At 35.8% G+C, this 25,409-nt stretch overlaps 1 protein-coding gene across 4 annotated transcripts in view; it reads right to left on the bottom strand.

Annotated features, from left to right (window-relative positions):
• CDK14 (cyclin dependent kinase 14) overlaps positions 1-25,409 on the bottom strand; it is a 591,864-nt gene that overhangs the window by 232,109 nt on the left and 334,346 nt on the right. For all 4 annotated transcript variants that reach the window (XM_025378501.1, XM_025378504.1, XM_025378502.1 and 1 more), the window contains one exon: positions 17,458-17,578. In XM_025378501.1, the coding sequence (XP_025234286.1) occupies positions 17,458-17,578 (121 nt within the window). The remainder of the gene's footprint in view (positions 1-17,457; positions 17,579-25,409) is intronic.

Genomic DNA, 25,409 nt, shown 5'->3' on the forward strand with positions numbered 1-25,409 from the left:
GGATTGCATTGGGAGTTATACCTGATGTAAATGACGAGTTGATGGGTGCAGTAGACCAACATGGCACAAGTATACATATGTAACAAACCTGCACGTTAAGCACATGTACCCTACAACTTAAATAATAATAAATAAAATAAAAAAAAAAAAGAAGTGGAGAAAATTTAAGTGCATATTATTAAATGAAAGAAATCTACATGAAGATGTTACATACTGTATGATTCCAACTATATGACATTTTGGAAAAGGAAGGATAGTGGCAGGGTGGGTGGGGGGAGATGGGGATGGTTAATGGGTACAAAAAGTAGTCAGAACGAATGAATCAGACCTACTATTTGGTAGCAAAACAGGGTGACTATAGTCAATAATAATTGTATATTTTAAAATAAAGAGTGTAATTGGATTGTAGCTCAAAGGATAAGTGTTTGAGGGGATGGATACCCCATTCTCTATGATGTGCTTATTTCACATTGCATGCCTGTATCAAAACGTCTCATGTGTCCCTACTATGTACCCACAAAATTTTTTAAAAAATCAATATTTTCCAGGGGTTATAGGAGAAGGAGGGATGAATAAGTAGAACACAGGATTTTTAGGGGCATTGAAACTGTTCTGTATGCTATTATAATGGTGGATACATTTTGTTAAACATTTGCAAAACTCCATAGAATGTATAATAAGAGTGAGCCCTGATGTCAACTATGGAGTGTGGTGATGATGATGTGTCAGTGGAGGTTCACTGATTGTAACAAGTGGACCACTCTGGTGTGGAATGTTGACAGTGGGGGAGGCTATGCACATGGGACAGAGGGTATATGGGAACTCTGTACTTTCTTCCCAACTTTTCTGTGAATGTTAAACTTATGTCAAAAAATAAAGTCTATCTTTAAAAAGTCAACCAAAAAAAAAAAAAAAAGACATCAAAAGCACAGGCAACAAAAGCAAAAATAAACAAATGGGATTATATCAAACCAAAAGCTTCTACACTTAAAGCTTCTGTACAGACAGGAGATAAGTCTCAAATCCTTCTCCCCAACTGACTTAGTACTGAGTTTTTATACAGTGGGGTAGGAATGTAGCTACATGCAGGAAAACAGAGTGAAACAATCAACAGAGTGAAAGAACAACCCACAAAATGAGAGTAAATATTTGCAAACTATTTATATGACAGGGGATTAATATCTAGAATATATAAGGAACTCAAACATCTCAACATTGAAAAAACAATCTTATTTAAAAATGGGTCGATGAGGCTGGGGGCCATGGTCAATGTCTGTAATCCCAGCAGTTTGGAAGCTGAGGTGGGAGAATCGCTTGGGACTAGGGAGCTCCAGACCAATCTGGGTAACATAGCAAGACTGTCTCCACAAAAAATTAAAAAAAAAAAAAATTGCCAGGCATGGTGGGACTGCACCTGTAGTCTCAGCGGCTCAAGAGGCTGAGGTGGGAGGATTGCTGGAACCCAGGAGATTGAGGCTGCAGTGAGCTATGATTGCACTACTGCACTTCACCCTGAGTGACAGAGAAGGACCCTGTCTCTTTAAAAGAAAAAAAAAGGGAGGACAAATGATCTGAACAGACATTTTCCAAAAGAAGACACACAAATGGCCAAGAAACATGAAAAAGTGCTCAACATCACTAATCATCAGGGAAATTCTCATCAAAATCACGATAAGACATTTCACTCCAATTATGATGGCCATTATGAAAAAGATAAAAAAATAACAAATGCTGATGAGGATGTGGAGAAAAGGGAACTCTTATATACTGTTGGTGGGAATGTTCTATGGAGAACTGTATGGAGGTTTCTCAAAAAACTACAAATAGAACTACCATATGAGCTAGCCATCCCACTACTGGGAATTTATCCAAAGGAAAGAAAATCAGTATATTGAAGAGACATTTGCACCCCCATGTTTACTGCAGAACTATTCACAATAGCCAAGATAGGAAATGAAGCTAGGTGTTCAACAACAGATAAATGTATGAAGAAAATGTGGTCTACAAGCACAATGAATACTATTCAGCCATAAAAAAGAATGAAATCTTGTCATTTGTGACAACATAGATAGAAATGGAGGACATAATGTTAAGTGAAATAAGCCAGGAAGAGAAAGTTAAACACCGCATGTTCTCACTCATATATGGAAGCTAAAAAAAGTCAATGTTGTAGAAGTAAAAAGTAGAACAGAAGATACTAGAGGCTGGTAAGGGTAGGGAAGGAAAGTATAGGGAGAGATTTATTAAAAGATACAAAATTACGGCCAGAAGGAAGGAATAAGTTCCAGTGTCTTATACCATTGCAGGATGACTATAGTTAAGAAAATAAGACTATATTATATGTAACATATACTATATATATTATTAAGACTATAACAATAATACTATATTATATAGTTTCAAATGGCTAGAAGATATTGAATGTTTCCAACACAAAGAAATGATAAATGTTTTATATGAGTTTATATGAGGGATGGGCTAATTACCCTGATCTTATCACTATATATTATACGTATCAAAACATCACTATGTATCCCATAAATATGTAAATTATTGTCAATTAAAAAATTAAAAATTTCATATGAAAGTATCTGAAAATGTATATATACATATACTCTATGGCAAAGGAATTCAAGGTGAAAAGATTTATTTAAAATACTATATTTGGGGAAATGGTGGGGTGGAGTGTGTAATACATAGAAAAAAATGGAATTCATAGGGAAGGAGTAAGAACTTTCCTTCATTAGAACAGGGAAAGACAAGTTCAGGGTTACTTCTGTGGGAAGGCCTCCTGGATCTCTTAGACTATGTTAGGTCCCCTAACTCTGTGCTCTCCATCATACTTTCTACAACTGCAATTTATTTATTTACTTGTAAATGTAGTAGCCATCATCACCTTTCTTAGAACAAAGATTTGGTCTTTTACTTTTAAAAATATAATCCAAATGACTGATAGGGGTTTTGGAGATACGGCAACATAACCAGACCTGAATGAAATAGGGTTAGGTCAAAAAGGCACCAGCTAATATGCCTTGTCATGTATGTATCTGTTCATCATAGTCCTGTTGGGATTTTATGGTGTAGGATAACTTTATATCTTTCAACTAAAATATGGATTAATTACATCCATCAGCATGCATAATAAAAAATCTGCATTTGATCCATGATATTTTCAGTGGACTATACTCAGTCAATTTTCTCAAAAAGATATTGTTAACTAGATGGTAATTAACTCAATAAATAATTATATCACATGAGGAAGCAGAATAAGACCTAACGGTTATTATTTCTCTAGTTGACATTAATCTAATTTTGGTTAGATTAAGATATCAAAAAAATAAAACATTGTTCTCCTTCTTCCCTAATTCTCAAGGCAAATGTTTGGCTCAATCTCAGCAGATAATGTAGAAAGACTCTAATATTTTAAAATACGGTGCAATGAAAATGTCAGAAAACATTGCCTAGATTTTAGTTTTTTATTTCATCCATGTGTTAGGAAAGGCTTGGGATTCCTTAGGACCGAAAGCTTCAAGCAGAGTGACAGTTTCAGTTCTAGAGGGATCATGACACAGCACTGCCCGTGCACTGCCATATGTGCAGCAGGAACAATGACTCATCAAACTTAGACTATTACGGTGGGGGGAGACCTGCCCCTTCTTATACACAATTTCCTAATTGAAAGTGGTAAGAGGCCTCTTCTCAAGTTTAGAAAATTATTTAGAGCCATTCAGAGCCATCTAAACTGTCAAAACCTTTGGAAAGAAGGATATGAAAAAAAGGGAGTGTCAAGCTGTTTCTGATTCTGACAGGAGGCAAGCAGATGAACAGAACCATAACTCAGTACAGGTTAGTTCTCTTGCCTTTCTGCCTTTTGACATTATGCTGGCATCAGAAATTTCCTCGAATCCTATGTATCCTTCCAAAAATAGTACTTGAAGCAGTGCTTCTCATCCTTTAATGTGTATGCTAACTACGTGGGGATCTTCTTAGAATTCAGATTCTAATTACTGGGTATGGGTTGAGGCCTGAGATCCTGCATTTCTAACAAGCTTCCAAGCCATGTTGATGCTGCTGTTCTCAAAATCAGGTACCAAGGGGCAAGAATGTAAAGGAATTTGGGTAATTCTGTTTTGAATGGAGTTTTATAACTCAGATCAATTCTCTGAACATATATTCAAGCTCCAGCCAAAGGAATAACAAAGAAAGAGGAGATCACTGAAATGAGTTAGATTAAATGCAAAACATAATCTAAATTTAACACACAGGGATGCAATACAAGCTCAGAATGCTTCCACATTAATTAACCTAATAGGTAATTTTATTTAGCCATGGTTCACTGAAATAAACCATTAAGGAATTAAAGCTAGAACTATTTGATGCACCAGAGTAGCCATTTATTTATCTTACTCTTCTCTGAAGGAATGTATATATTTGTAAAATAGACCAAAGAACTTTCTTCCCTAGGAGGTCAGCTTCAAAAAGATGAAAATTAAAAAGTGACTTTTTTGTATATTCTGAAAGAAAATTTATTACATATAACAGACTTAATCTTTTCATTTTGGCATTTGCAGTATTTGAAAAGTGAAAGATTAAAAAATTACATTCTGCATGCCCTTGGTGACTACTGAAGGAGCCGAATTGATTAAACTGCCACTCATCATTTACTGTGGTTAGTGCTTCATTAGGCACAGATAGGCACAATATATCTTAGTCAAATACTTCTATGGAGTATTTTACTCTCAAGGAATGAAAATATAACCCTAGATTGTGGGTAAAAGCCCATCTTAGAAAACATTTGATTCAAAACAATAAACTTTTAATATAACGAGAAACTGTAACATTTATTTTTCAACTACGAAACAAAATTATATCTCTAAGAAGTTCTACTTACAAATTAAGCATATCAGAATAAAAACAAAAGTAAAAAATAAAGTACAGGAAGCTAATATAGTTCGGTAGACTCAAGGCCCAGGATGGCCTGCTGCTGACTTGGAGGGAGGCACCAGGCAAGTGATTAGAATCCTCTTACTAGGATCTACATCAGCAATAAAACTAACAGGGAAGACTGAGAAGCCCAACCATCTTAAACTACCAACCAGCATAAATGTTCCTTATGTTCCAATGATAATTTTTGCTCATACACTTTAAGTGCTATGTACATTTATTATTTTTTTTTTTTCTAAGGAAATGGCAAAGTTGTATTTTTGCTGTCTGGTCCATTTACCAGATCCAGGAATCATCTAAAATCTTTTGCCTTTTTTTTTTTTCTTCACTATGTGTATAGAGTCATCAAGTTGTCCACATCCTAAGTATTCCTAAATACTTCTACAATCTGATCTCCAACCGCTTCCTCTCTTCCTCCTTACCGTCCTTTTCGAATGCTTCTGAAATCCTATCCTCCATCTCTATCCACAAAACACCAGATATTTCACCTGTTCATCTTTGTCCATGGCATGATCTACATATCCTTCAAACCTAGCTTTGTCAGCTTGGAAATATGGCTTTGAGAAGTCAGGCAGAGTAATTACCACTGGGTGAAGCCTCTCCTGACCCTCTTAATCATTCACCAAGGACAAATCTATCACCTTCACCTCTGAGCTGCCACTGTCTTAACCATATACCTGTGCTATGGCTCATCACACTGTCTTTCCCTGTGACCTTGAAGGCACGAATAGATCTTTCTCATCTTTTCAGCTCCAAGATCTCACAAACTGCTTTGTACAAAATAGGTGTTCAGTAAGTATCTTAAAAATGAGGGAATAAATGAATGAATTGCATAAACTAGTCTGAGGAGTACACACAAGATACTGCAACAGAAAAAGGCATTTGATTTAGAGCTAATATTATCATATGAAATTAAACACTAAAAAAAATCAACTCAGTAATTTCACCAAAATATCTAAACTCTAACTTCATTTCTAAGAGACTCCAAAGGAACTCCAGCAGTCTCCATGGAAACCTTTCCCTCCACTGTACAATTTACTCAAATGCTAACATTTAGAGATAGAGGTACCTTTGAGAAGGCCTCAGACAATGTCTTGATTTTTACATGTAAGGAAGCTGTATTATATGTTTAAGTGTCTTAGTGTTGGTCGCAGAATCAGAAACTGCATCTCCTGAATCCAGGGTTAGCAATCTCTTCATTATGCTATGCTGCCTCCGCAGTCAGAACAACCTGTCTTTATTTGGTCAGCCTGGTCAGGTTAAAAAAGAGGAAACAGAGATGGCAACTTTGATTCCTTCCCAGGTGACACAAATGCCAGCAAAGATAAAGTTAAAATCAAAACCAAATCTTCAAAATTAGAGGGTTTGGCAGAGAACACAGTAAAACTACCCTAGAAAACTGAAGTCTACCATCATTCCTAATGCACTGAAAATAAGATGTTGGCTGTGTTTAAAAAATGCTTAAAAATTTGGCCAGGTACGGTGGCTCACACCTTTAATCCCAGCACTTTGAGAAGCCGAGGCGGGTGGATCACCTGAGGTCAGGAGTTCAAGAACAGCCTGGCCAACATGGTGAAGCCCTGTCTCTACTAAAAATACAAAAATTAGCTGGGCATGGTGACGCATATCTGTAATCCCAGCTACTCAGGAGGCTGAGGCAGGAGAATTGCTTGAACCTGGGAGGCAGAGGTTGCAGTGAGCCGAGATTGCACCACGACACTCTAGCCTGGGTGACAGGGTGAGACTTGGTCTCACAAAAAAAAAAAAAAAAAAAAAAAAAAAAGCTTAAAAATTCAACACAGACTCCCATGGATAATGAAGACTCTAGAGATGGAGTCTTAAAGTAATAACTCTAGGTTACATAGATAATAGGGAATATTTGGACTGTTTACATCCAGCAACCAGTCACAATTAATATAAAAATATAAATAGGAAATGCCCTCACTGAGGACTACTATAAGAAAAAAATGAAAAATATCACAAGAAATAGGAGAGAAATATTATTTATTGTATTATGGAACAATGAAAGAAGTTCCATTTGATAATTCATTTAAAACTCTACCAATGACGGCCCTTCTCTAAGGAATAAGCATAGATCAGGCAGAACGAGAAAAAAAGAAAATTAATAAGCCTTGCACATCTTTAATTTCTGTTTATATGACAGCTGATGCAAAATAAGGAAGTTGTATTTTAAGGCTTGTCTCTGCAAATGTATTAATCCTTATGCAATAATGTAGGAAATTAGGAAAAATTTATTCATGGGTAATTATCTTAAATATCAAAGCAAAAGACACATCAAGCAATCTTTTTCAAGAAACTTCATGTGGCATATTGTGAAGAGAAATCACTGTTAAAACCATGTAAATTATCCTACTATAAGGAGAATTCTGAACTTCAATTTACACTAAGTTACGTTGATATATTTAGTTCCAGTCATCAAATGGCATAGCTAGACTTTGATGGACTATGGATAAGAATGCTGAAATGGGCACTACTAAGATGTATGACTGGATGATTGATATTTTACAGTAAAAAACTTGACAACCACCTAATATGTTAGATAATAGATGCAAGACCTAAAGGCAAAAACCTTTCCAGTACAGAGTATCAGGGCCCATTTTTTTGGTGATGTCTGTGGGCTTCTTGGAATATTCCCAAATATTTGCCCTGGAATGTAGCTTTGCAGTCTGGCCACTGCACATAGATTACAACTTGAATGATGCCTTTGGGGTTGTACAATGCAGTAGTGCTAGTGGGCGAGGCTCGAGGGCAGGAACCAGGTCTTTCTCACCTTGAGCCTCTCGACATTCTGTAATGTTTTGCTGAATGAATAAATGAATGAAGTGACTAACAAGGTAAAAGGGAGATTTTTGTGGGAAGGGAGCTACCCTGAGATTCTAGAGCTGTATTTTGTTTTGTTTTGTTTTTTTCTGTGTTACCACCAACCACACGCAGTGTGTGAGAAAAAACAAACAAAAACAAGCACCTCTAATTTCAGGTGTTATAAAATGGTCACAAATAGATGGAAATTTATTTATTTCTATAATAAAGTTTTTCATCTGTTGGAGTTTCCATTAGGCTATGAATACATTAAGTATTCAAAAACCAATATGGCAAAAGCTAACAATAAAGGAAGAACCATTTAAATCATCAATCAGAAAAAAATGAGAAAAGCTTTGCCAAGCTCAACTGAAAATTCAATTATATAAACATCCCACTCTTGGAATCTATTGTCTCGCACAGAAATACAGAGAACTAGAAAATGCCACAGTAAAAGATGAGCTACCCACATGGGTGTAGGAAAATAGGAAGCTACTCGGATTCAGTCATTAGTAATTACTAAGCGACTGTCACATACTATGAATACGTTTTGTTTTATTTTTAATGAAATTTAGCAGGCTGTTTCTTGGACACTGATAGGTTGTTTTAGTTGAATTCAAGTTTAGTTCTTTTTCAACTATTGCTTTATTTATTTTCTTTCTTTTTTTTTTTAAATGACATCTACCAACAGGAATCTAAGGATACAACATTTGAAGAATAAATTTTTTAAAAGACCCACAAATCTAAGTTTATCAATTACATAATACAGCATCTAAAATTAAGAAACCCACCAGAACATTTAAGTTATAGTAATTCATACAGCAAAATACCAGCAAACGAAAATGGGATTCTTAATTAAAATACACTCCAGGTAATGCAGTACTGAGGAATTAACTCACAATTGTAATAACAAGCACAGAATTCTCCATTTCCATCCTTCAATAAGCAATACGAAGTAGACATCCTAGTAACATTCTAGTAGGCATCTTTAGTAACTATTGTCACACAATGACATTTATAGAGGCCCCTAGTTTCTCTCCAATCACATTTCCATTCAATCATGTCTTTCCTGTGCATACAAGTTAATCCACTTTTTCACCTTCACTGAATTAGAAATTTTCTATTGCCTAAACACTTGTTGAAAATGCTTCACTACTTTTGCTGGTTTTTAACAGCAAGCTTTTTTTTGGATTCATACAGCCCACAGATCCAAAGAACTACTTTCTGTAATGCACTCATGTAAAATTATTATCTCTTTAAGAATTATGACCTCACATTTTATTAACTTGCATCACTTTCTCATCAACCAGTGAATGGCTTTCTTTTCAGGTTTGTTTTCATAAATTTGTTATTTCACTAAGAGTTAAATGGTAGGGATTATAAACCACCACTACACTAAGATGCCAGCAGTCATGAATTTCCTGCCTGCATTATGCTATTTAATCGGCTCCCACTCATCAGCATAGGCAAGTTAAATGTGTGCCCCAGGAAAATCACAAATGTCTACATGGCAAAGACCCTTAGTAGTCAATGTGCACAGTTAAAGTCACCAATATTAAATAATCAACAAAAGCAGGGCATGTGGTAAAACGTGCACAGATCTCCCTGTCTGGACACCTCTGGATTAGGGCAGCTCCCTTCCCACAAAGATCCTTATACAATATGAACCTAATTCCCTCCTTATATAATATGAGCAGCCTGCCTTCCTCTCCTTTCCTTTCCTTTTCCTTCCTTCCTTCCTTCCTTCTCTTCCTTCCTCCCTCCCTCCCTCCCTCATTCCCTCCCTCTCCCCCTACCTCTCTCCCTTCCCTCCCACCTCCCTCCTTCCCTCTTTTCACCCCTTCTGGACAACCTTACATAATATGAAGACATTCAAGGTGAGAAAGACCTGGTTCTTGTCCTCAAGCAGCACCCACTAACATGGCTGCATTTGTCTTCTCCAAAGTGACCAAAGTGTCAGTTAGGAAATAAATTTCAAACAAGGATAAAAGAACTCTAGGAGAAGGCACAAGTCCATGAGAGGTAACCTGTTTTGAGAAGATGTAGATGAAGACATGACAATCTAGGCAGACCACAGGCAGTTACAGCTTCAAATTATAGTCAGATTATTTACCTACAGCAACTTGGAAAAAGTTCAGTATGAAAAAAGTGCGAATCTGAGTCTGACAGCTGGAGACAGAGGGGAGAAATGAAAATTTGTATGAAGAGCAAACTTTTGCCTCATAGGTCTTCTCTGACTATCTCTTATCTCACCCTAAACACACACCAGCAGGGTACATGACATTAAACCCAGGAGGCCTCAAATTGAAGACAAAAGTTGCAGTAGAGAGCAGGGCGAGGCACTGAGCTGAAAAAAAAGGGAAATCAAGTGAAAAATGTGTTTACTGATGTATGTGACCATCAGCTCCCCTTTCCACTCTGCTTTGAGGATGTCAGCTGCTTGTAATCAGCATGTGAAGAGGAACAAAGAATAAGCCTTAAGATACTGACATCTGAGGACCTCCCAAACAGAAGTTTAGCTCTTTGCCTGAACAATATACAATGAACTGACTGGTTAATTGGGCCCTTCTAAGTGTATAGATTTATAGTGCTTAATGTACAAAAGTAAATGAAAAGCAAAAAAAAAAAATGTCCCCATCCCCATGTTTAAGAAATAGAGATCAGAAGGAAAGCAAGCAAGAACAATTTTATATATGGAAGCTGAATGTTTTTTTAAAAATAGAAGGTTTGTAAGATAAAAAGTTATATAAAAGACTTTAGAAAATAGAGGATTAAGAAAGGAGCTCCAATATCAAAGTAATACAAATTTTCTAGAAAGTGAAGACAGAGAGGATGGAAAAAATCATTTTTTTAAAAGAAATTCAAGAAGTTCTCTAAGAACTAGAACACATTAGTCTTTATCTTGAAGGAAACTTACCCAGCACCAATAGAAAAAGACACTACCAAAGCAATATCATCATGAAATTCTGGAATACCAGGGATAGAGAGAAGAACCTAATTCCCTCCAGAGAGGAAGTATGAGGGGGCACACAAATGATCGAGAATGGAATCACACTTCTCAGCAGCAATATCAGAAGCTCTAGGGAAATAAAATAATGTACTGAAAATTCTGAGGAAAAAATTAGTATTCAAGTTATACATTATCAATGATGTACACTTAGCCAAATATCAATCATTTGTGAAAGCAGAATAAAGGCATTTTCAAAATACTAAGAATTTGAAAACTGTATCTCTAATGTATGCATTCTTCTAATGCACCTAAAGGAGGAAGACATGGAATCCAGATAAAGGGAATCTGTAGTCAGTGACACTCCAGAAGGAAAATGGATCCAACCCAGAAGTGACTACAAATAGAGCTATAAGAGAACCAATAAGATATACTGAAATACTCCGAGTCTAGCAACAGCAGGAATCCATGACTCCCTCTCCAACTAAGAATTAAGTGTGATTAGTGTGTACTGAGAGCTAGAGCCATGGGAGAGAAGCTTCCCCGAAGAAGTTGTAGTTAGTCATTTCCAGAAACATGGTCTAACATGGGGAAGAATTAGGGAAACATATACAGTCACTCTCTCCTCCCACTTGTTTTTGCCTGAACCCAGCTGGAAACCAGTAAGTGATGGCAGCTCAGAGGATGCAATTCCCTAGGGGTCAGCCAAGTAAGACACAGGGCAGGACAGAAGACGGTGGGGAACAGACTGGGAAGAGAACAGAGAATAACCGGCTTAGGACCTACAACACCATGCAGAGACAAAGTGGGGATGGGGATGAGTGGGGAGCAAATGAAGTCTGAGATAAGAAGTGCTACATTGTGCTAAGGCAAGAAATCAGAAAGCCGAGAGAGGAAAGTTTCAAGAAAATGGTTGAGGAAAGGAGATGTAAAAAAAGTAAATGGAACTGACAGATCTGCTGTTGTGTTTCAGAATTTGAAAAATACGTTTTCATAGGTAATTGACAAATTCTTCACAATTAGCCATAAGAGCAAAGACAACTAATAAGAATCACAGACAGTTATTAAATCCAGGAAAAGCAAAAGGTTATACAAGAAAATATATAATCATAAATACTACTTGACTTTAAGCATGAATAATATTTATAAATGTTCTAAGATGAGATATAGATTATAAATTAGTATAATGAAGGTTGACAGAAGCAAGTTAAATCCTCATCTACCATAATACCTACTTAGTAGACAGTGTCAAAAATAGTAAATCAATGAATAGCAATATAAGCAATTTAAGACAGACAGAAGTACTATGTCTAAAAGAGTTAAAAGTAAAAATAAATAAAAAATAATTAAAAGCAAACAGAGTTAAAAGTAGTTGCTTCTGGAAAATAGGATTAAAGGGTGGGTATGGATGAGGCAGAAGATCACTGTTTTTCTATTGTTATTGTTGTTGTATGTATTAGTTATGGGTTATACTTGCAGTAGGTTTTATTGTTACAGTTTTCTGGTTCGGAAACTGAAGCTAGGAGTAGCTAAGGAATCTGTTCAACTAAAATCACACAGCTAAGAAGTGGCAGAGGGAAGCTAAACGTAGGTTTTCAATGTGCTTTCTACTATAACAATGCCTCTCCTTTACACAGCAAAACACTGCTAGTTACATTTTGTGAAAGTTGTCACAATCAAAATGGAGTCACTTGTGTTAAAACCCCTAAAAAACAGAGCTGGGGAAGGACACGAAGGAAGGATTTTCATGAATGAAAACTATCACAAAAGGCTGCAAAAATCACAGCCTGGCACAAAGGCCACTGCAACCTTACACACACACAAAAATACTTCTATGAAGACATCTGCCTGCCCAATGTCAGATGCCGCCACCCTTGTTACTGATCTTTGTAGTCAAGGATAATTATCATAAAAAATTATGTAGTTCTTCTCATTTTCCTTTAAAAACCATTGTCGGCCGGGCGCGGTGGCTCATGCCTGTAATTCCAGCATTTTGGGAGGCCCAGGCAGGTGGATCTCAAGGTCAGGAGTTCGAGACCAGCCTGACCAACATGGTGAAACCCTATCTCTACTAAAAATACAAAAATTAGCTGGGCATGGTAGTGGGCGCCTGTAATCCCAGTTACTCAGGAGGTTGAGGCAGGAGAATCTCTCGAACCTGGGAGGCGAAGGTTGCAGTGAGCTGAGATCGCGCCATTGCACTCCAGTCTGGGTGACCGAGCAAGACTCCGTCTCAAAAAAAAAAAAAAAAAAAAAAAACCCACCAAAAAAAAAAACCTTTGTCTTCCATCATCTTCCTCAATATTCCCATTTTTGTAGGTCTCACTCTCGGGGCCAGGCTGGAGTGCAGTGGTGTGATCATAGCTCACTGCAGCCTTGAAATCCAAGGCTCAAGCTGTCTTCCCACGTCAGCCTCCTATGGGACTATAGGCACCCTCTACCATGCTAACAGAATTTTTATATTTTGCTGAGATGGGATCTCAGCATGTTGCCCAGGCTGCTCAAATACCTAGCCTCATATCATCCTCCCACGTTGGCCCCCAAAGTGCTGGGATTACAGGTGTAAGCCAACACTCCTGACTACATATTTCTAAATTAAAACACACACACACTTTGTATATTTGAGCTATACAAAGGACATGACTCAGAATATAACCTAAATTATAAAATCTATGTTTTGCTGTATTTGTGTTTTGGAGTTGCTCTAGTGGTAAAATAAAGATCAATTTGTAAACAAATCATCTTAAGAGATTATGTAGTATCTTGTAAAAAGAAAGGGCTTTGAGTAGGTTATCCTTGAGTTTGAATGTGTACTCTATTTACTAACTGCATGACCTTACCCATATTATTTAGTCTCTCTGGGTTTGGTTTTCTCAAATTGTATCATGGTAAAATAGGTAAGTAATTAAAATGCATAACAGGGCTCAGAATACAGTTTGTGTTCAATAGAAGTACCTATTGTTGTTACTATTATTATTACTCAAGTCTCAAATCAAACCACAGGATCTCATATAGAACAAATTGATTTTCAGAGTAGGGGCTATGCTAGAGCTAATTTGTGATTCTTTACCTTAAAACATTACTAAATAAACCTAAATCCTAAGAAACATTATTTTATTATATACACTTCCTTGGTTCAAGAAAGATCATTAAAGATGATGGCAGAATTTTGTATATTGCCAGTATGTATGGTGATTAGACTTATTTAATAAAAAAAGCAAAGCTAAATGGCCTTTTAATACTTAATAAACAGGCAATTTCTTTTCTAATATATGCAAAATCAATTTTGATGTGGACATTTTTCTATATATCAAGAGTGGTATGGAAATTTTTTCTAACCACCCAGCTGCTACAATGTTAAATAAATTAATTTTAATCTTAAATCAGAGATGTAATAGAGAAATGGATGATTTAATATGCAATCTCATTACATTTGACAGGCTTATTTATAAATGACTTGCCCTGCATTTTGACAAGCATAGTTAATATGTTAATTAGCTTTTTAAAAGATGATGAAAGGAAGAGACTGTCATGCTATCATTCTTCACATACTGTTGGGGTGTTGGGGAGTACTGTAGTTGATAACTCAGGGTAGTGCTACTATATATTTTACCCACTCCCAAAGCACTGTGGTCTTGATGAGATAATCATTTATTAGCAGAAAATGACTTAGTCACCCTATTTTAAAAATTAAGCCCTTAAAATAATCCCAAGTGACCTTCTGCTTTTCTGCTTTCAAAAAATAAATGCAGCTCTAAACATATTTATGAACTTCTATAGAGGAATATATGGCTTATTTGGAACAATGACCTCAACTGAGCAGAGCTTCCTAGCAAGGGAAGAACTACACAGAGAAGCTGCTTGTTACATCTGCACTTCTCTTAATGTAGCTTTCAGAACTTAGTAAGCATTTTTGGTTTAGAAAAGCTTAGCAATGATTTCCTATGCCTTGACTTTCAAAGAGTTATAAATCCAAAAATTAAGAGAAGTTATACAGAGGAAATGTTCAATTTGATTCCTCTGCTTAAAATTTCCTTTACAGAGGGAGATAGAAGTATCAGAAACTAGCCATATTGATAAAAGCATCAAAAACTAGCTATCTTGATGAGTTCCCAAATCACACAGGGTTGTTTGTTTATTGCAGTGTTGGAGACCTGGAGGAGGAAATCGTAACACGGCCACCTCTGATTTCCATCACTTGCTGGCAAATGATAATGCATATGTGTCTTCATTAATATTTTTATTTCCTGTGGCTATTTAAAGAGAAAACTGGAAAATGTAACACTGTATAGGGATCGTTAGTTTTTAGTTACGACCTTACTGCCCCATGCTGATAAATGAACCGTAAAAAGGCCTGAAACTACTGCCACCTGCCTCCCTGCTATTCTCCATGGGTTAATATTTGCACTTCTCTTTGCTACAGCTGAGCCATGACTCAATTATAGTCCCATTTCTAGTTCTCTGAAAACCCACCATTGATGTCATCGATTATGCAGCAATCAGTGCCTGTGAACTTCTCTCTAACTGGAAAAATACATTTTATTTGACTTATAGGATAATAACAAGACAGCTTTTAGAAAATGGCTTGAAATGAAATCAGATTCAGACAGGCAGGTGTACCATAGATATAACACAGATTTTAAGGCTTGTAAGTGAAGAGCCGGTAAGCATGGGAAGCTATTCAGACATAACACATTTGCTATTTAGTTCTGGCGATGAATAATCTTGGCATATAGACAAAAGGGCATTTGGGGTCTACTATTTTCTATCAGTTTTCCTCCTTTCTACTTAAATAAGTCTTCTTCTTGTGCTTCCATTATGTCTCTGTTCAAAGCAAACTGGCAGAAAGTGTCCAAACTGTCTTCCTTGAGAGAATGAACACACACACGTGGAAGAAAAAGTGACACATGCTGGAAATCAAATACTGAGCTACACCTCAGAAACACACATATTATGTCACAGTCCATTTGGTTCTTGGTGATTTTAAAGGTTTGGGAAACATTAGCCACTAGTATGTAAAAAAATGTTCTTGAGGGTAGAGTCTTAACTGAACTGCCAAGCAACTAACACAAAACTGGCTCCAAGCTACAGATGTTTCCAACCAATGTTTTACTAGCAGAGTCCCTAACTGACCTCACTGAAAGACAACCTAGAATTTCTATACCCCAAAAATAGAGAAGCCCCATAACACAAGAATCTTAAGTAATCACTATTTGCATAGCCAACTATAAGTCAGGAAGTAGGAAAGGGATAAGAAAGTAAGTAACATCCTCATTCATTCATTGGCCTTTATTTTCAACTTTTTCTGCCATTACACTAATTATCTAAATATCTGTTTTACCCAAATCCCTGTGTTGGGGGAAAAAATATAACTGTGTAAACAACTGTCCCCCCAAAAAGGCCAGGAAGTGTGATAAAATAAAGATTAGCTCAGCCCCTTAATGACAGATGATCATCTTTATTCTCAGTGGTTTAGAATATCACTAAAATGCTATTAGATTTAGTATAACACATTACAAAATTTATGACAACAGATCTTAAGCTGTATGATTGTCTGATTTTCTTGTAGCTCTACTGAAAGCTTTTGAGCTACACTTCAATAAAAATAAATGTGTTCTCATGTACACAAAATGTTGCAGGTATCCTCTGTGGCTTTAGAAATACCCAAGTCTCATTCCTAGGGAGGGCTGCTGGAACATAAAAAAATCTGCACTGTGCCCTAGATCATGAGAAACTTGTTTTCTCACCATAACATTTTTGGATCAAAAACATCAGGAAAGAGGCAGGCCTCATCACAGGCCAATTTATGAAAAGGGAAGATTACCGGGGGTAGAGGACTGAGGTAAGTATATAACAACAAGATAAACAACACATACTGCAGTTTTACTGAGGTCATAAACTTACATGAACACACGAAATTCTACATATGGGGGCATAATCATTCAGGAAAGATGACTCCTATTATAAAACAGCCATGTGCTATGTAAATTGTTTTACTTTGGACACAACTGTGAGTCTAGAAAAGAAATTTTTCTATTAATAAAAGACATGTTCAACAGTCTGTCCTTCATGCCAAAAATTAGATTATTCCGTTATTTGATTGTTTGATTTGGCTCACACTTAATAGGGAACTCAGCATAGTTTACCATTAATACTAATTATGAATTAAATCTTGACAGTCACTGGACCTCATAAAATAGATTTTTAAAGCTTTGCTAAAGCATGTGTGAAAGTGAGACCTAAAATTAAACATATAATATTTTTTTAAAGTAGTCATTTTATTTCATTTTGGATAACTAGTGTCAGAAGTTTTCAGGTACATACTGTGAGTCAAATTGGTGCCTAACAGTTACACCAAAATTTTCAGACCACTCATTAGAGCTTTGTTGCAAATTTAAACATACTCCCTGCTACTTCAATCCTGTTGCTGTCTGGAGATATATACTTCCCTTATTATAAGATATGGTCACAAATTAAGACTCTTAAGAGAAAAATCATGATACTGACAGTTAGAAAAATGTCTCTGCCCCTGTCCATCAAGAACCATTACCACACACCATCTGCAAAGGAGAATCTAATTAGAGAACATTCCCAATCATGTTTTTAAACATCCAGCAGCATGGCCACATGCAGGCAAACACTCCTACACCATTAATCTTCATTCAAACTGTTAGGATGTTTGTCTAGGCTTGACCCAGACCAAGCACTACAGATAGATTAGCTAGAGTAAAGCTTCCATTTCTCACCACATGTCAAGGCAGGTGGAATATTCTGTTGAGCCTAGAAGGACATCTGGAGGTCTGTACCACAAGGTAACCACTTCGTTGGAGTATGTATGGCTAGGGACGGATTTTGCTCTTGCAAGACCTGTGGGTTACATGAAACATAAAGAAGTTTAAGAGGCATTAGCAAAACAAGGGAATTAAAATTTGAATGTTCACAGTTTTAAAGGTCAAACCTGATCTTTTAATACAGAATCAGGAGTGCAATGTCAAAGTTAATAAAAAGCTGGGGAAAGCATATTGTGGTTTCTGTTTTTAACACACGCTAATAACCATTAAAACATTTATATTTCCTAATAAAGCACTGATGTCATGAATCTAATAAAATATCAGCAGAGTACACAAATAATTCATAAACTATTAATAACACAGGAGCTTAGAAGTCTCTTGAATTTTTTCGATTTATAAGTATTGTGAGAAAGGGTTCCTTGGTCAAATAACTGAGAAAAAAGTAGATTTAGAAAGTTAAAGAATACTTAAATTGTGAAACTTCTCAGTTTTCTTAATTGTTCTAATGCGTATTATGAATCTGCAAGATGAGAGTATAACACTTTCCTCAAAGAATTGTCCTACAATTTCTTGTGGTTTCAGTGTTCTGTCAAATACTCACTAGGAAATGCTTATTGCAGAAGCTCTTCTGAAAAAAACATCTAAATAAATAACTATAAAGGAATAGTCAAATCTGGTACATACATTGATGAGATTATATATGATAAATTAAAATGTCCTCTAAGAATTTTTTTAAACTGGGAAGGTGTTAAGTGAAAAGGTATATGCAATTTGACCTCATAATCATAAATACTCATGCACAGAATAAAGATTGGCAGGTCTGGGGTTTTTTTTCCCTCTAAAAAAGAAAAAAAAGAAAAAAGTTTGGCAGAAAATACATTTAAATGTCTTCAGTGGTTACCTCTGGAATATGGGATTATCCATATTTTTTAGTAACTTTTTCTGAGTGCTTTCCCAAGATTTGTGGAATGAATGTGCAATTATTTTAAAAATCACAAAATCTACAGAAGTCATTTTTTAAAAGAAAAAAAACCTGTGTGACAGTTTTTCATCTAGCTGTATTCATTAGTGACAAGAATATTTTTTTTCTGTTGGTTTGTATTTTATTTTATTTTATTTTATTTTTTATTATACTTTAAGTTCTAGGGTACATGTGCATAACGTGCAGGTTTGTTACATATGTATACTTGTGCCATGTTGGTGTGCTGCACCCATCAACTCGTCAGCACCCATCAACTCGTCATTTACATCAGGTATAACTCCCAATGCAATCCCCTCTCCCCCTCCCCGTGATAGGCCCCGGTGTGTGATGTTTCCCTTCCCGAGTCCAAGAATAAAGTGCTATTTACTGTTACGATGTTTGTAGCACTTAAAATATTTTTACAGTGAACCCACCATAACATATTCATTTTAATGTTCTATTTAAAATTTTTTATGTAGTAGTAAGGAAATGACTTTTTCTTATTTATTAAATGTAGCATTCCATTTTCAGTATTATATGTAAATTTTAAAATTAATAAGACAGCTGGTAAGACAAAGAATTTCTAATTAATTCAGCTACGGTTACAGTGCCCCAATTTTTTTCTACAAGTCAGTTTTAATAATAATGCAATAGTATACTATAAATTGGTTAATATTTATAAGTATTCCATATTAAAATATACAGATTACACACACACAAACATACCTACACATTCATGGTCCCCAACTTTTCTGCACATGAATGGAGTAACTATTTTTGATAACAGATTTCTATAACAATATCTTCCTTCTTTCCTCTGCAAGGTTTTATGCCACCTTAATTCACACAAAATTGAACAATAGATGGGACAATCAAGATGATAAAGTGTGGCCAGAACTTGGTAACCCCATTAAAAGGGTTGGTTCCTCCAATGACTATGGTTCCATATGGAGACTAAAGAGCCAGGCACAAGTCCTGAAATAGGTTCTGACTTGTTCCATATGCTGTTGTCAAGTCAAATGGGATGCTAAAAACATTCGGGCTTGATTCTCTTGGTTTTCCTGAGGCCCTGTTGTCAGAAAGCTAAGCCAGAAGGATGAGAGAATGAAAAAAGTTGAAGATTTTCATTGACAGCTCAGACCAGGCTAGTTATAAAAAAATTGCGATGTCCTCAGTTGTAAAGGGGAAAATAAGACCACAAAATAACCTAGAAGTAGTATAAATCAAAATAATCACGTGTAATTTCAGATCAACTATGCTCACTTTGAATATGAGTTTGCTAGATTGGTTAAATATTTTTGGAAAGTACAAATAGAAAAAAGTGCTTTATCTACACTTTTTTCCCACGTTTAGGCCAAAGACTACTTGAATTTTATTCAGATGAGCCACATAACATCCAAAACAACAGTAAAAATAGCTTTCAATATCTAACTTTCCAAAGCTTAAGACTGAGTCTCTTAAAATGGTTTGCATGTAAATGCGTCAGATAGAGTGAAGAATGTTATTACATTTTTAAGCTACATTATTCTACATTGCTTGAGAAAAATTCTCTTATCTCATTTGAATATAGTTAGTCAATTAAAACAATTTATTGTAGAAAGTGTCCTCTATATTGATCGACAAAAAGTTTTTACCCTAAAAATGCCTGTTTGGTTAATAAGATAAGAAAATCCCAAAACTTTTCAGGAAGGGAGAAAATCATTAAAACAATGACTCAAAAAACAAAAATAAAAGAAAGACAAAAAGAAGCAAAGTAAGAGAAAGAAAAGAATGAACAAAAGAGGAAAGAAAGATATTTTGAAGTATAAATATATACATTTGTAACAAATATTTTTGGTAAAGATATTGATATGTGTTTACATAGTTCATGCATCAAAACATGCTTACTCATGCAAAATTTATTAAACTACATTCTTCAGTTGAAAGAAAACTGTAGGACAGGATTAATTAGCACAGCATGTGTGAAAGCTTTCTTTCTCTGTTCCTTGTCAGTTGCTATGGTTACACTACAGGAAGAGAGCTACACTACCTTTTAAAAAAGATGCAGTTCATGGATTACTATCAAAACTTCTTATATTAATGTTTAGTTTGATTTAAAAGTCAAAAAGCAAAGTGCTAACCAGACAAGTGCAGGTTATATGCACGTTGCTGCTTTGGCTGAGTGTGTGCTCAAGAAGGGGTACAATTTCCGATGGGCACCTAAAATGGCTTGCATAAAATTCAGTGTATCCAACTTCAAGGTGCTGACATTTCTAACTAATGAAAGACCCCAGAGTAAAAGGGATAATCCTGCTATTCAAGCCCTACTGCCAATGATTCAAAGTTGAGCTGCCCTGATACTAGCATAGCAGAATCTTGGATTTCTGGAGGAGTTAAGAAGCTTTACAGCTAACCTCTTACCCAATAACAAAATTCCTCCTCACATCTCTATGATGGTTATCTTATAGATAATATCTGCTGCTACCCTGAGCCTGGTTCTACCCTCTGGCATGGACACAGAATAAATCACGGGATAGTGCTCCCGACATTTTCCCTAAGCAGACCAGCCATTCAGCACCAAACAATGAAGACTCCTCAGGCCTCATCATAATAGCTCTCTCTGCTCCGTTAGACTCTGCTGACCACTCTCTTTCTTCTACATTTTCTCACTTTATTTCTCAGATAGAGGATAGTTAACCGGAGTGACCTGGTCTCCTTCTGGGACCTTCCCCCTTTTGCCCCTTAAATGCTGGTTTTGTCTATAGCTATATATACATATGCTCAAACCAGTGCTTTCTCAAACATAGACACTTTATAGGTCACTGGGCCTTATGTCAAGTTTTTTAACTGTCATTTATAGATGATTTCGCCCAAGATTTTATCTCCAGCTTATACTTGTCCTTGAACTTCAGACCTGGTTCTATGTATTTCCCTACTAGGCATAGGTGCTAGATGTCCCACAGGCACTCAATATAATTCCAGCCAGAAGTAATACAGAGAATACACCAAAAGAGTCCAGGAGCAAATGCATTTTACTAGTAATTATTTTAAGTTCCAAAAATAGCCAAGGTTCTTCTCTTTTAGCTGTACACAGATGTAAACTAGAATTTATATTCCATGTACATTTAATTATTCCTTCAAATTCCAGTGCATCCTCCTCTTTGTAGGTGGTAAAATTGGCTGGGGATTTGAGCAATCTCTTTAACTCTGTGGAGAAAATTGCTCAACCTAGGATAAGGTTCAGAAATGATAACTCCCATTCCTTGGCTTTGACTAAGGAATTGAGAAGGAACTGGCAACACTGACTTACTCCTTTCTAACTAAGTGAAATTAATAACAGCAAATCTAGCTGAATTTTCAGTCAACTAAAATGCAGTATAGAAATAGTACCTTTCATTACTTCAGAGTCTTTCCAGAAAATGGACGAATGCTTTGTGTTGGTCAGTGGTTTCATATTATATTATGGAGTAACTCCCACACCTCTCTCTCAACACACCTTACTCCCCAAATTAAACAATCAGAAAAAAAAAGTCTTGCTCCTAGTTAATCACAAAATCAAAATTTCTAGGAGAAAGGTTCCTTTCTTTATCACTTGACTCCAGACAGACATAAAATGCTTGGATAATATTTTACCACAAGATAGTTACACTGGGAAGGGAAAGACTTGAGGCCTTCTCTATTCCACGAATCAGTCCATGGGGTGAAGGCTTTTGGACTTCATTCACATTCCACAGCCAGAGACTGGCCAAGAATTTCTTTTTTGATATAATTTTTAAATGGAGTATTCTCCCTCCTACAGGATTTTTTACTATATTAAATATCTTATGATGTGGTAACACTATTTGAAGATACTCTATTGCTGCTATTATAGAGTATCAATAAACAACCAACAAATATTTTCTTACGGTGTTCTAGCCTTTAATCTTTTCCCTCTGTACTTGACAAGGTTTCCCTGAATGACTTTATTTACTCCCATGGCTTAAGTTACCATCTATATATACTGATGATCCCAAACACATATTGCTAGCATCAACCTTCTCCTAAAGCTTCAAGTTTCTATATCAAAAATGTTCACTTAGATCTTCCATGATAGTCCACTGTTATCTCAATTAAACATTTTTCCTGTCTCCAATTTTCCAACCAGTACTACATCCTTTAGCATTTCCAACTGACTGCTATACATCACCATCCATCCATTCACCAAAGCTGTAAGTCTTCTTTTGGTGTAGTCTCCCTCTACTTACAAAATCACAAAACCCAGTGGATTTTACTTTATAATTTTCCCTCTTTTCTTCCTCCTCCTTAGGTCCTCATATCATCTCTTGCTGGATTATTATACTAGCAAGTCTGACCATGGCACAATATTATCTTCAAAATGTAGACAATAAATGATGTACATTTATTAAAATTATTTTTATTGTTGGCCAGGCGCAGTGGCTAACACCTGTAATCCCTGCACTTTGGGAAGCCAAGGCAGGTGGGTCACCTGAAGGCAGGAGATCAAGACCAGCCTGGCCAACATGGTGACACCCCGTCTCTATTGAAAACAAAAAATTAGCTGGGTATGGTGGCACGTGCCTATAATCCCAGGTACTCGGGAGGCTGAGGTACGAGAATCGCTTGAACCCAGGAGGTGGAAGTTGCAGTAAGTTGAGATCACGCCTGGGCAAAAGAACAAAACTCCGTCTCAAAAAACATAAATAAAAACAATATTGTTTAATGGAACATTCCTCAATGCGAATAACAGTAACGATAACAACAAAAGACTTAAATGCCCAATCTACTCATATAATCACTATGAGATGTGGGTACCCGCCAACTCCCTCCCTCTTATTTGACTTACTAGGAAGTGTATCCTTTCCAGAAAATTGGGCATCTTAAGGAAAGGCCTGTTTTTTGTTTGTTTGTTTTTTAAATACATTTGCCATCCTATGGTGTTGTTTAAAGTGGAAAAGTAGTTTCAAGATTACAATTAAAATATCCTTTTCTTTCCTTTGAATGTAATATATTTGTTTTGGTTTCTGTCTAGACTTTCAACAGTGCTACTTTTTATAAGAAACCAAAATCCCTTAAAAATGTTTAGATTTATTCAGTAGTCTTCCTGCTGAATAAGGGTATTCTCTGAACATAAATAAAAAGGAATTAAGTCCAGAAAACACTGAAACTTGTTAAAGTAATATTTGATTTTATTTAACTATCCCCAAATTTTTTAAGTTCAATAAATTATGCCTAACTTGTATATATCCTAAAGGGTACAGATTTTTTTAAAAAAAATATATTTCATTTGGCTGGGTGCAGTGGCTCATGCCTGTAATCCCAGCATTTTGGGAGGCCGAGGCAGATGGATCACCTGCGGTTAGGAAGTCAAGACCAGCCTGGCCAACATGGTGAAACCCCGTCTCTACTAAAAATACAAAAAAATAGCCAAGCATTGTGGCCGGTGCCTGTAGTCCCAGCTACTCGGGAAGCCGAGACAGAGAATCACTTAAATCCCGGAGGGGCAATTGCAGTGAGCCGAGATCGCACCACTGAACTTCAGCCTGGGCAACAATAACGACACTCCATCTAAAAAAACAAAACAAAACAAACAAAAAAACTATACACACACACACACTCATATATATATAATTTTTAAATAACAGAAATAATAACATTTTAATATAAGCATTCCACAGAAGACATAAAATATTCAAATAATTAACTTTCATGTACAGTACCGATTTATTTTTTTTCTATTTTTTCTCTTTTTGCATAGAAAATAAAAACAATATGGTTCTCTGGGAAATAACAACTTTAAGTGAAATTAATAGATGTGGTAAACAAACTAGTTAGAATTCTTTGGCTAAATACTATATGAGAAACATGCTTTTGTTCTTAGAGTATTAGCATGCATATTGGAAGACTTGTGATATGGCAAAACTAAATGCCTAGTAGTGGTTCTGGCACTATCTAGTTTGTTATTTCTCCTTGATTAAGTGACTTAAGTTTTCTAGCTTTGGTTTCACTATGTGTATGATGAGGGGCCTGAGATATGGGGTCAGTAAACTATGGCCTGAGAGCCGGCCATTTGTCTTTGTAATTAAATTTTGGTGGAAAACAGCTACATCCATTCACTCATGTATTGCCCACAGCTGCTGTTGCATTAAACCATCTGACCCATAGGCTATGATATTTAGTACCTGGCCCTGTAAGAAAGTTTGCTGACTCCTGGGACAGACTAGGCTAACTTCAAGTACTAATTCATTCAAGTACTAATGCTCAGTGATCCTAAGAAAATATTTTTCACTAAAATCTTCACTCAATGTATGAAGATCACATGTGCTCAAATTCTTAAACAGCCCTTTAAATAATTCCGCCTCAATGATCTCATCACATCACATCTGCATTAGAAGTGAATGAAAAATCATTTTCAATAGAGTATATGTGAATATATCATTTTCACAGTTCACTGGTTTACATTTCATTTGCTAGTTTCTGCTTCTGAGTTAATGAAACTTGTAGTTATTATTCCAATGCTAGATGACAACACAATATAAAACATGAATTTCAAAGCCTGACTAAATCGGCAATTTTGATGAATTTCCATAACCACGCTGATTTATTACCAATTTTCAAAACTTAAAGGTAAAACCCATTGATTCATTATAAGAATCTGTTTTAAGTCAAGGTATAATATTCAGAACTTTTAAGGCATTTGTTTGTATTAATATATACTCAAAACATTATACACGTATGTACCTATATGTGTTAAAGAGAAAATATTTGTTGACATAATTACAACCATAATTAGGTCAAGTAAGGTAAGACTAACTGTGATTTACGCCAGAGAAATACTTTGCACTTGATGGGAAAGAAGTCAATCTATAAAGTTAAAAATTATTATACATACATATTTAAAATGACAACATATGCTCTTGTTAGTGTATTAATTTCTTTACTTTTTGAAAGAAAAAATTAGTATGAGTGT

This window comes from Theropithecus gelada, chromosome 3, assembly GCF_003255815.1.
Source record: "Theropithecus gelada isolate Dixy chromosome 3, Tgel_1.0, whole genome shotgun sequence".
NCBI lineage: Eukaryota > Metazoa > Chordata > Mammalia > Primates > Cercopithecidae > Theropithecus > Theropithecus gelada.